General features: G+C 46.2%; 1 protein-coding gene and 1 long non-coding RNA gene across 17 annotated transcripts in view; both read right to left on the bottom strand.

The window, feature by feature from the left end:
- Nucleotides 1-12,215, bottom strand: part of LOC119623586 (uncharacterized) — a 406,106-nt gene that overhangs the window by 178,111 nt on the left and 215,780 nt on the right. The window lies entirely within an intron of this gene.
- NPAP1 (nuclear pore associated protein 1) lies at nt 1,892-10,974 on the bottom strand. The gene has a single exon (XM_008017378.3). The coding sequence runs from the start codon at nt 9,374-9,376 to the stop codon at nt 5,897-5,899; it is 3,480 nt and encodes a 1,159-aa protein (XP_008015569.3). The 5' UTR covers nt 9,377-10,974; the 3' UTR covers nt 1,892-5,896.

Raw genomic sequence — 12,215 nt, forward strand, 5'->3', positions numbered from 1 at the left:
AATGATGGTTAATAGTGCCAGGATGCAATATACTAAAGTAAGGATGACAAGTTCATTTTTTATTTTTATTTTTATTTTTTTGAGATGGAGTCTCGTTGTTGCCCAGGCTGGAGTGCAGTGGCTTGATCTCGGCTCACTGCAACCTCCACCTCCCAGGTTCAGGCGATTTTCATGCCTCAGCCTCTGGAGTAGCTGGGATTACAGGTGCACACCACCACGGCCAGCTAATTTTTGTATTTTTAGTAGAGACGGGGTGTCGCCATGTTGGCCAGGCTGGTTTTGAACACCTGACCTCAGGTGATCTGCCCGCTTCAGCCTCCCAAAGTGCTGGGATTACAGGCATGAGACGCTGTGCCCAGCCTGATAATCATTTTTAAACAACCAATGTCTGGTGTTAATATTCTCTGCATATAGTATTGAAGCTCAGAACCCCTGTAGCTTAAAGATGGCAAAACATGGTCATTTAGTAGTTTGGAGTTAAGGCACCCATAAAGTATCAATGTTTCTGGTCTGTTGATTGGTTACATCTCAGCATGTCTTGAACTAACGCTTCCCCTCACCAGAATATTTTTTAAACCATTAAATTGACAATGTAATTACTTGCACAGCAGACATATGCTAGGAAGTCTCAGACACCCTCCCTGTAGGAATGCTTCATTCCCAAGAGAATGGGATCCTCTCAACACTGTCATGTTCCCATTAGGGCCCTCCACATTGCATGCCCTAAATAAATCCTATTCTGCCTGCTGGAGTCCTATTTATTCCTGTCTTCTCCTTGCTTTCGTATCCTGGTGGTTTCAGTTGAGGAAACCTCTGTTTAACCCAGCCTAAGGAATCCCATTTTCACTAGCCAGTTAAAAAGTTGACCTAGTTTGCTTTCGGAACCACTTACTTCAATGCACCACCCCACTGACTCTTCTTTCTTTGCCCATAAACTTTCATTTGTCCTCCATCCTATAAAACCTACTTCCACGAAAGTCTCTGATATCAGTCATTCACAACTTAGTATGCATTTAAAGCAAAGGTGCTATTTACCTAAGACAGACAATTTTTTAGCAGAGATTTTGTTTGGCTTCTTTTTTTTCTGGTCCCTCCCACACCTCATTTCATGCATTGGATAAATCCAGGATCTTGATCACGGCTGTAAAACTTAGCAGCTGTTTGATTTTATGAGCCTCAATTTTCCTATCTGGAAGGCACATCTGACGATGACACTCTTGTCCTGGGACTTCTGAGAGCGCCATTCCCAGCTCTGCTTCAGGTAAAGAATGAATTGCTGTTTGGCAAGCCCTCATTGTATCACATAACCCTGGGATCACAGCAATGACTGGTTCAGGGAGGTCCTGGACAGGCTTCTCACAGTTGGGTGCAGTTTCTAGGCCTCTAATGTGAAGATATTTAGAGCAAGAAAGACATGCATCCATGAGTTGGAAATTCTCAAATTTTCCACAGGCCATTTTCTAGTTCATGAGACACAGATATGAGGAAAATACTCTACTTATTACTAATTAGGGCTTTGAACCACATCCTATACACATTTTTTTATCTTATGAGATGAATGAGGACTTTGGTGAGCTCTCATGTAAGGCCTGAAGCAGTGTTTGGAAGAATAGGAAACATGGACTGTGCATCACACTTCCCTAGAGTGCTGTCTGAAATCCAGATTCCTGGCTCTACCATAGATTCAGGAAATTAGGACGATGCAGCCAGAATTAGACAGTTTTGAAAAATTAGTGATTAGTGAGCATTTCTGGCCTAAACTAAAAGAAGTTTGGGTGGCTCCTTTAGGCCTCTTTCTTCTGAGACCATGTCCTTATATTTGAAATGCTTGTTCCTCGATGCCGTAAAGAAATAGCACTTGAACATAAATTTATTTAGTAAGGCCATTTTTACTTCCTGCAGAAAGGGTACACTTGCCAGCAGTTTTTCCATGACAGTATACAGAACAAAGGAGACAGGTTCATTTATAACCTGACGCGTTCACCCTACTGCTGTGTCCGGTTTCCATTGGCTGGAACGGGACCTCACATTCTGCATTTGTCCCGATTGGCTAGCAACTTAGAACTTTTTAAAAGAGGCAAAGGTAGAGGAGAACAAAGGAAGGAGGAAGTAACTTGTGGAATGCTGAGAAAGGTAAAAACACTTTTAAATAGGGAAGAGGAACAGGCTATGACCTAATGCTTGGACCAGTATACACATGCCAGGGCAAATATTTAGGCTAAACTGTGGGAGCTAAGAGCATAAAGTACATTGATTTCTTTATTATGGCTAGCAGATATTTAAGAATGTTAGCACAGGTCTTTGAATAAATTTTGCTTGTAAGAGAAGTTACTATTTATTTCTTATTAGATGGGGAGGAAAGTCTTCGAAGAGGAACCTCTACTTTACTTTTTACACTTACTTTGGTCTTACTGCTCCCAAACCAGTGGAGGAGGCTCAAGGTTTCTGGAAAAGGAAGGGATGCAGTCAAGTAAACAATACTATCTGAAAATTTTAGAAAACCAAAAACAATTTTTTTTTTTTTTTTTTATGGGAAAAGAGTTCAAGGAGAAAAAAAGGAAGGTACTTCAAGTTTTAGGAAAAACAATGTCATCTGTAAGATAACATAACAGTTGAAGTAAAAAGCAAACTCAGAAATATGGGAGTAACATGAAAGTAGCAAAACTATCTCTGGAGGAGGAAACTGCGGTAGGAAGGTTGAATTTCAGTATTATTCAAATTGATATTATGTTCACTTTTTATTTTAATAAAAAATCAAAGAATATTTCTATTTGTTTAGAAATAGTTTCAGTTGTGTAAGCACATCAAAACATGAAAACAAAAATTATCTTTATATCTCTCACACATTTATTTAAGGTTTGTCTTACCAGGATCATAAAATTTAGCTTCTTTCTAAAAAATGTCACGAAGTATGAATTTTAAAAATTTGTCCCTAGTAATATTGCAAGGGTATAGGGCTATTAGAAGAAAACTGGATTTCCACTCTGCTTCTGAAAGGCAGTTCTGATTACAGAAGTTAGGTGATTATCTGGCCAGGAAACAGGAGCTTTGATCCTCTGGAACTGTACTAAACAACTCAGAGTGAATGAATCAGGCCCCAGGGTGACAGGAGGAATTCAGTAATTTCCCTATGACTGTTTTCTTTCAGGCCTAATCTCACAAATGTTTTAGTCTTTGTTATCATATTTTTATGTGTGTTTGCTTCATAAATGCTAAATGCTTTTATGCTAATAAAAAGGGGTTCTTCTATTCTTCTATTTGAATTGCCTAATAAAGGCAATCAAGGCACCATTGCCTAAGGAACTCAGTCATTGACCATACATATATATGTATATTCTCTATTATCTATCAATCATCTATCATCTCTCTCTCTCCTTCCTTCCTTCCTTCCGTCCGTCCGTCCTTCCTTCCTTTCTTTTCTTTCGTCAGTTCTGATTGCTACAAAAAATGCCATGGACTGGTACCTTCAACAATATACATTTATTTTCTACAATTCTAAAGGTTGGGAAGTCCAAGATAAAGGCAAATTCTGTTTCTTGTGAGAACTCTTTTCCTGGCTTACAGATATTTACTTTCTTGGTATACCTTCACATGGCAATTAGAGAAAGCACTGGTATTTCTTCTTCTTCTTATAAAGGCACAAATCCCATCATGGGGGTTTCATCTTCATGACTTCATCTAAACCTAATCACCTCCCCAAACCCCCACCTCCTAATACCATCACATTGGGAGTTAGGGCTTCAAAGTATGAATTTTGGGGAGGGACACAAACATTCAGTCCACAACTCTATTATCTATCTATCTATCTATCTATCTATCTATCTATCTATCTATCTATCTATGCATCTAATCTATCCATCCATCCATCTATCCATCCCTATGTATAGAACAAATTACAACAATGGCTTATAAGTCATTTCTCCATATTATTTCATTTTATCCTTTCAAAAATCTTGTGAGATAAACAGGCCATAGTAAAAGTACTGATTTCACTGAGACTCTTGAAGGTTGAATCAACTGTAATTACACAACTAGTAAATAGTGGAGGAAGGAATTCCACTCACATATTCTCTGTCCTCCTTTTCTCTATCCCTCCCTCCCACTTGCTGACTTCATTCCAGCCACTTTTCCTTACTAACTGCTCCATGAGGACACCAGGGATCCTTCCTCTGAGCCTTTGCAATGACCACTCCTATTATCTGGAATGGGGTTGCTCATGTATCTGGCTCAACTGCTTCTCTCTAGACTTTAAATTTACCTTCCCAGTGAGGCTTGTCCATAGTGTAAACTGAAACCCCTGATTCTCTACCTACCATCTCAATCCACCATGTACTTCTTTATTTTCCATAGCATTTGTTACAGGCTAATTTACTAGATAATTTCCATGTTTGTTGCTTCTTCTCTCCCTTTCAACTAGAATGTAGGGTCCACAAAATTGGGAATTTTGCCTTTCTGTCCATGACTAGAGAGAACTGTCCCAGAGGTAGGGTCAGCCAAGTTAACAGTCAAGCCAGACAGGGTACAGCTGATGATACACACGTTTCCTCTACCCTCTATACAGTGTAGACGACCACTAAAATACAGTGCGGTTCTGACTGGGCTCATCTGCTCCACTCACCAACAAACTCACTCTCTCTCTCTCTCTCTCTCTCTCTGTCTCTCTAGTTTTGGGCCTCCAGCTTCTGCAGGGAGAGAGCAGGTTGAGTTTAACTTGAGGGAACTAAGCCTGTTCCTCTTGGAAAAAATGTCAACTTATGAGAACTGTATGTGGAGGAAGATTGCTTCTTATTCCTTGAAACCCCTGATAGAAGAAAGAAATGAGTTAGTGGCTCCTATGAAGGCCTTGGCAGGTACAAGTGTCACTAGTGGCTGCTTTCCATCACAGGCACAGTTGCTCTGACCAGGGCCATCCAAACACAAGTATTTAACTAACAATGCTGGCTCCTCTAGGCTGGGCACAGTGGCTCATGCCTGTAATCCTAGCACTTTGGGAGGCCGAGGCGGGTGGATCACCTGAGGTCAGGAGTTTGAGACCAGCCTGACCAATAAGGTGGAACCCCATCTCTGCCACAATTATAAAAATTAGCCAGGTGTGGTGGCATGTGCCTGTACTCCCAGCTACTCGGGAGGCTAAGAAAGGAGAATTTCTTGAACCCAGGAGGTGGAGGTTGCAGTGAGGCAAGATCATGCCACTGCACTCCAGCCTGGGGGAAGCCTCTGTCTCAAAAACAAACAAACAACAAAACAAAAACAATGCTGGTTCCTCTAAAGTCAAAAGGAGCACCTTGGGCAGGTGCATAGTATTTTACTGAAAGGGAGACTAAAGGTTTCTCCCTATGAATGTCTGGGGTTATCTCCTATTGCACCACCTGCATTTAGCAAGGTGGGCCTCAGATGCTTTGTGTGAATGGGAGACCAAAAGCACAACCAGTCACAGCCATTGTGTTGCTGCCCCTCATGGCATGGTTTGTGCTTTGTCCAGGTGGGCCCCAGGCGATTTCCTGATACATGGGCACATGAGGGCCTCCCATTAAATGAATGTTGGCACTCCTGGAAGATGTATATCTGTGTGTTTTGTCCCGATGGGCCCTAGGTACTTTGTTGGTAGGTGGATACACAAGGACCTCCAATTAAAGATATGTTGGCATTCACTGCAGATGTACTACCTGTGTTTTGTCCAGGTGGGCCCCACGTTTACTGATGGAGAAAGGGAACACAAGGGCCTCCAAACACAGGGATGTTGTTGTTGCCTCCTGGTGTACAACCTGAGTTCTGGAGAGGTACGTGGCAGGCGCTTGGCATGAAGGTGAAAATGAAAGCATGACCATACAAAGGGATAATGCTGGTGTTTACAACCACAACTGATATGGTGTGGTCAGGTGAACCACAGGTGCTTTTATGGAAGTTGGAAACAGACATGTCTCCTAACGTATGTTTCTTGTTCATAGTGGTGGGTGCTTGAAGTGTAGAATTTTTTCTCTGTCCATGTGTGCTGCAGGATGCACTGTTGAAAAGCAGGAACACAAGGGCCTCCAACCATGGGTTTGGTGCCATCCTCTCCCATACCGCTGCCTGAATTCTGGGTAGGTGGGTCCAAACCAGGAATGTAGGTGGCAGCAGAAGTATATCCAAATACAGGAATGTTGTTAGCTCCTTGTGGTGCAGCAGCCATGCTGTGGCCAGTTGGGTCCCAGGCTACTCGACCAAATGGGAAAACAGAAGTGGTGCTGGGTGTCCCACTCTGTTCTTGTCCAGTGCTGAGTTCTCCTGATGTGGAACTGGGGCCTGGGGCAGACATGGTGAATCCAATGCTCCCACCATCCATAGGGGTTCCAGGTCCCATAATCACTTGTGGGCCTAGAATAGTATTTCCAACCAGTGAGGTGCTGTCTCCAGTGCCAGGCATCCCAGTGGCAACTCTAAATCCAGAAGTCTTTGCTGTGCCATTGGGGAAAGCACTTGCGTTGTGACTCTTGGCAGGCTCGGCATTAATAGGTGTGCCCAATGCAGAATATGGTGATGTTAACTCTGCAAAACCTGGTGGAATTATGCTGCCACTCAGTGGCTGGGCTGAGGGAGATGGTAAGCCTATAGCTGGTGCTGGGGTTGCTGGATTCCCCAGAATAAAAGAACTGTCAGACTTCTGCTGCCCATCAGTGGCCCCAAGTGTGGAATGAGAGATGGATTCTGTATTTAAAGGATGGCTGGAAGTTGTGACTGGTTTCCTGCCTGCCTGTGCAGGAAAACTGGTGGAGACTTGGGCTGAAGCAATGTTGTCACTGTGTAGTATGTTCCCAGAACCAGGAAGCCCCACATAAAATTGGATGTACTCCTTCCTGGAGACAAAGGTAGACTGCAAGATGACAGTTTTGGAAGGAGGGGTGGTATTCATAGCACTGGCGTCAATGGCAGGCTTGGCTAATGATGCTGCAGAGGCATTGCTCACTAAAGTGGAGGTGTCTGGAGGAACCATGATAGGAAGGCTCAGAAAATCATGGGCACTGGGGAGAGAGGTTTTCTGCTGTAGCCCATCAGGGGCCCCAAATTTGGGCTGAGCGGTGGCTCCTGGATTTAAAGCATAGTTGGAAGTCGTAGTTGTTCCCCTGACTGACTGTGTAGGCAAACTGGTGGAAGCGTGGACTGAGGCAATGTTGCCACTGGGTCGTGAGTTCCCAGAACCAGGAAGCCCCAGGTAAAATGGGAGGTACTTCTTCTTGGAGACAGAGGCAGACTGCAAGATGACAGCCTTGGAGGGAGGAGTGGTATTCATAGCATTGGTTTCAATGGGAGGCTTGGATGATGATGCTGTAGAGGCACTGTTCACTAAAGTGGAGGTGACTGGATGAGCAATGATGGGAAGGCTCAGAAAAACACAGGCACCGGGGAGAGAAGCTTTCTGCTGCTGCCCATCAGGAGCCCCAGATTTGGGCTGAGGGGTGGCTTCTTTTCCAAAGAATTGGTTAAAATTTGGGGTGGTATTGTGGAATATAAATGGAAGTGGAGATGTGTAGACTGATGTCTTTCCTGTGTGCCTCTGCTCTGCACTGCAATGTATTTGGGAATTTGGGAGTGAGCTCACCCTGGAGCTTAGGGAAGATGTGAAAATAACAACCTGAGAAGGGGCAGTAGTATCCATATTAACTACTTCAGGGTCTACCGTAGTCTGTGAGGTTAGGTGGCCAGATGTATTTGTTGTGATAGTGGAAATGACTGATGTGGAATTCATAGGCTTGCTGGTGATAACTGAGGTCCTGGTGGAAGGGATTGGAAGAAGAGTCAGGAAGGAAAGAGGAGGAGGGGAATCCACATGCATAGATATTGGGGACTCCCTTCTGACAGGCGGCTTGAAGAAGGGTGTGAGGCTAGGAGGTGTTGGGGGGTCAGAAGTGGGAGGCGCTGCTCCTATGACTGAATGACAAGAGCCTCCTTTCTCATTAGATTGATCCCTCAAAAGGGGAACAAGGTCAGCAGGAAGAGCCAGAGGAGAGTTAGGGATTGTGAATGCTATTCTCTCATCCATTTTTGGTGTGGTGGAAAGTGGAGGGACAGGCAGAATGAGGGGTCCAGTAGCCAGGTCAGCCAAGTCAGGGATGGGCAAAGGAGCTGGGACCTGTGAAGTGTCAGTGTAAGTGGCAAGGGGCAGGGAGTCTGTAGTCTCTACAGGTGGGGAGAAGGAAGGGGCAGGTTGGGTGATGCTGCTGTTTGTCATGGTCTCTGTTTTATCCTCCAAGATTCTGCTATTCCTTTTATACTCAGGGCTCTTCTCCAAGGTGTGTAGGGCTCCCTCGACAGACAGGCAGGGGAGCTTAGCAGGTGGGGGAAGCTCACCTCGATCCCACAGCAATGGCAGTGAAGGGGGCAGCGGCAACAGCAGCGGAATCGACATTTTCCTTTTGCAGGGCCTGTTGCGGGCAGCTCTGGGAGGAGCAGCGCTCCTTGGAGGAATACCGAAAGGCTTCCCATCAGGCATCCTCGTTGCGGACATCAGCGGAGTCGACGGGCCTAGAGAGCTGGGCGGTGGCTCTTCATTCGGCACTTCCCCGGCCAACTTCTGCGGCAGCAGGGAGCAGCCCGCGACTGGCTCAGGGGGCGCTGCTGCATCCGGATCAGGCTTTCCAAGATGCCGGGCACATCCGGCCTCGCTGTGTGTGCTGGGCGTGGCAGGGCCTTCCAAGCAGGAGCTCGCTGGAGACGCCTGGGCCTTCTCACTCACGCTGTTTTCTGAGAACCTGTGGTGGACATTTCCCTCCAGAGGCCCAGGGCTGCAGATGAGGGAGGCGAGGTCTTCCTGGGTGCCCTGGGACCTGGATGTGGACGATGCTTCCCCGCTGCTAAGGGGGGCCCTTTTCTCGTCATCCTCCCCTTTGATCTGCACCGGATCCTCACCCTTCTTTGCTCTTCTGGGCCCTTCTTGGGCCTGCACCTCGGCCTCCTCCGGGAGAGTGGCTGGGATGGGCTTCCTGGCGGGGACCGCAGGCGGCTCACGTGGTGAAGGCAGCCGGAGGGTGAACGCGCGGCTGGGAGGAGGGATCCTCACGGAGCTGGGGTGTCCAAACCTCGGGGGGTTCCGAGTAGGCAGCACGGGTGTCTTCCTCGTGGCCAGCCCCCAGCCCACAGCCGGCAGGACCCCCAGAGGGGCGGCCGCAGCCCGCGGGAGAGGACACGGCCTCTTAGGGGCAACGAAGATGCCGCCTGGCGAAGGCCTGCGACGGGCATTCCGGCGGAACAAGCCGCGGAAAGGGCGCGGGGTGGCTGCGGGGTGAACCCGGCCGGGCTGGGAGGCGTCCCGGGCTAGGGGAGCGGGGGCGCCACGCCCTGGCCCTGGTACAGGCCGGCGGCGACACCCGGGTCTAAATTTACTAAACAAATTGCCCATTTAGAGCTAGCCGTGCCTCCTACCGTACAACAGGGTCAGCGGTGGACTCGGCTCTCCTCAGCCACCGCCGCCTCTGGCGACCAAGCACAAACTGACTGGCGGGGCGCCTGCGACGCCTCCGCGAGGTTCCTCACAGAACCAGGGCGCGCCAGCGGGGGCGCAAAACGCAGGGGTCAGAGGGCAAAGGGCGACGCCCTGTCGGCCCCAGCTGCCCCAGGACCCCCGGAAGCCCCGCTGCTGGTGGCAGGTGTTGCACCGCGTGGCCTCTGTGAGGGAACTGCTGGGGCCTGTGGGCCCATCGCCAGAGCTCTTGTCACCGGGGCGCCGGCTCTGCTTGTTCCTCAGCCCTGGCCCGGCGCTGTCGCACGCAGTGGCCCTGTGTCGGCCGTCCCCATTCCCCCATTCACAGAGGGTACATCTGCTTGAAGTTGAGCACAGGACAACCCATATCCTTCCAGGCTCCTTCAGGACCTTGGCAGTGCCTCTGTGCTGCCTGGAGCCAGGTGTGCCTTCTCTATGGCGCCAGGGTCACCAGCCAGGCCATGAGGGTTTCCGAGGAGGGGACACGGTGCCTTGTCCTGAGTAGATGGTACGCCCTACCACATCTCTTCCTGACAGGCGGGGCCTCGTCACTGCTTTTCTTTTCACAAATTTGTTTTAAACATTTAAGGCTGGGCGCCCCTGGCTCATGCCTTTAATGCCAGCACTTTGTGAGGCCAAGGCGGGTGGATCACCTGAGGTCAGGAGTTCAAGACCAGCCTGACTAACATGGTAAAACTCCGTCTCCACTAAAACTACAAAAATTAACTGGGCGTGGTGGTGCACACTTGTAATCCCAGCTACTAGGGAGGCTGAGGCAGGAGAATCGTTTGAAAGCAGGAGGTGGAGGTTGCAGTGAATTGAGATCACCTCATTGCACTCCAGCCTGGACGACAGAGCAAAACTCTGTCTCAAACAAAACAAAACAAAACAAAACCACACACACACACACCCCAAACAGCAGCAGCAACAACATTTAAGCCTTAGGCTGCTCCTCAGGTCATTGATATGGCAGTGGCCTCGCCAGGCTTTGAACCTGGGCTGTGTGATTCCAGAGCTTGTGCTCTGGCCTGTGTGCCTCCTTGTTATGGACACATCATGTATTCTCATTATTTTCTGTAGTCCTTAGGGTACCTAGCACACAGCACATCTGTACTAAGCACATGCATGCCTAGGGGGATGTCCTTACTTCACCTTATAAGTTGATCATGGCAGGCACTGGGCTCCAGTCTCCTCTGAAGACACGGGGCAGTGACCACCAACAGTCAGCAAAGCAGCATCCCATACTGTTGTTCTAATTGAGCCTTGCAGCCCAGATTTCCTTTTTGATCTAGTTTGAAGGATCTAAATATGTAAAGATTATAGTCCAGATCCATTTTGGCCTATCCTGAAAGAAATTCACCAGTGGATTAATCCAAATGGATAAACCAGTTCTCTGGCCCTCTTGGAATATGTTAGAAATTTGCAAGTTAGTAGTGGAGCAATGTATTCGATTAAAATATGATCAACACAATTTGGTCATTGTCAGCATGCCAGCAAGGTCCACTCTTTACTACACATTACTGTCACCTAAGTATAACTATACATATTCTTATGCCCAAGGAAGGAGACTTAATATTGGTTGTTAGGACAAAGGAAATATGTGTTACTGTCTTAAGAGCTGGAAGTTTCAGCATGACAAGAAAGATTTGGAAAATCCTACACATGACCTTATCTAGTTTTAATCTTGTTTCTTTGGTTTATTTAACTGGACTGCTTTGCTCTCTTTGGGCTAATGTTGTGTGCCAGATATAGGACACGTGGAAGGTTCAGAACCAAGAATCAGAGATCAGAAAAAATATTTTAATGTATTTTTTAGTTTAAAAAATCGATTTAAAATAACATCAAGCCTAGTTAACATACTACAAAATCCATTTTATCCCTCTGCTCATATATTTTATAGTATGTCAGAGTAAATGTGGGCTTCCATATCCAACAAAGCTTATGTTTCTAGGACACAAAGTTTTGCTCCGACCCAAATTTTGTTTCAAAAATGGAGACATATTATAAGTCCTTCCTAACCTCTCAGGGAACAGAGAAATTGTTTAAAGTTATGGCATTTAACTGTAATCTCTTGATATCATTTGTTTGAACAAAAATAATCTGGTACAAATATTGGACAAAGATTTCCTACGAGAACTCTGAAACAAGATGATCAAATGTCAGGCTTATTTGAAAACAATAAATTACAGCCATTTTCCCCCAAAGGGGAAAAATTCATTAAACAAATAATGAATATTGGGGTTTCAGTACAATAAAAGGAAATTTGGACAAGGGTATTCCAGAAAATTCCACCTCTTTATTTTTCTTGTCAAATGGGAATAGATGCTTTTTTTAAATATAAAATCTTCCTTGTCCTTGTGAGGCAAAATAACATTAGATGGCAAATGGTTATTCTGAGATCATTTGACTTGACAGAAGCAAGCATGTTGAGATGAAATCTGTCAAGGCAAAATATTTTCCAAAAATCTAATTTAATAATTACATAAATATTGTGATAATAGCCACAATTTATAATTGCCAGGTGAGATTACTTGTAATTTAATAATTTTTTAAAGCACCAATCTCCAATCATATCAAATGAATCTCTGGGTGGCCAGCTTTGTATAGAATTGTGGTAGTGACAATAAACCATACCTAGCACCCTGTGGTTGAACTATCTCGCCAACAATCCACTGTGAGTCATACAAAGTTAATGTGAGGACACGCTGAATCTTCTGCACTTTACTGACTCATGAACCTCATTAAATGAACTTCTTTC

This window comes from Chlorocebus sabaeus, chromosome 26 (assembly GCF_047675955.1).
Source record: "Chlorocebus sabaeus isolate Y175 chromosome 26, mChlSab1.0.hap1, whole genome shotgun sequence".
NCBI classification, from domain to species: domain Eukaryota; kingdom Metazoa; phylum Chordata; class Mammalia; order Primates; family Cercopithecidae; genus Chlorocebus; species Chlorocebus sabaeus.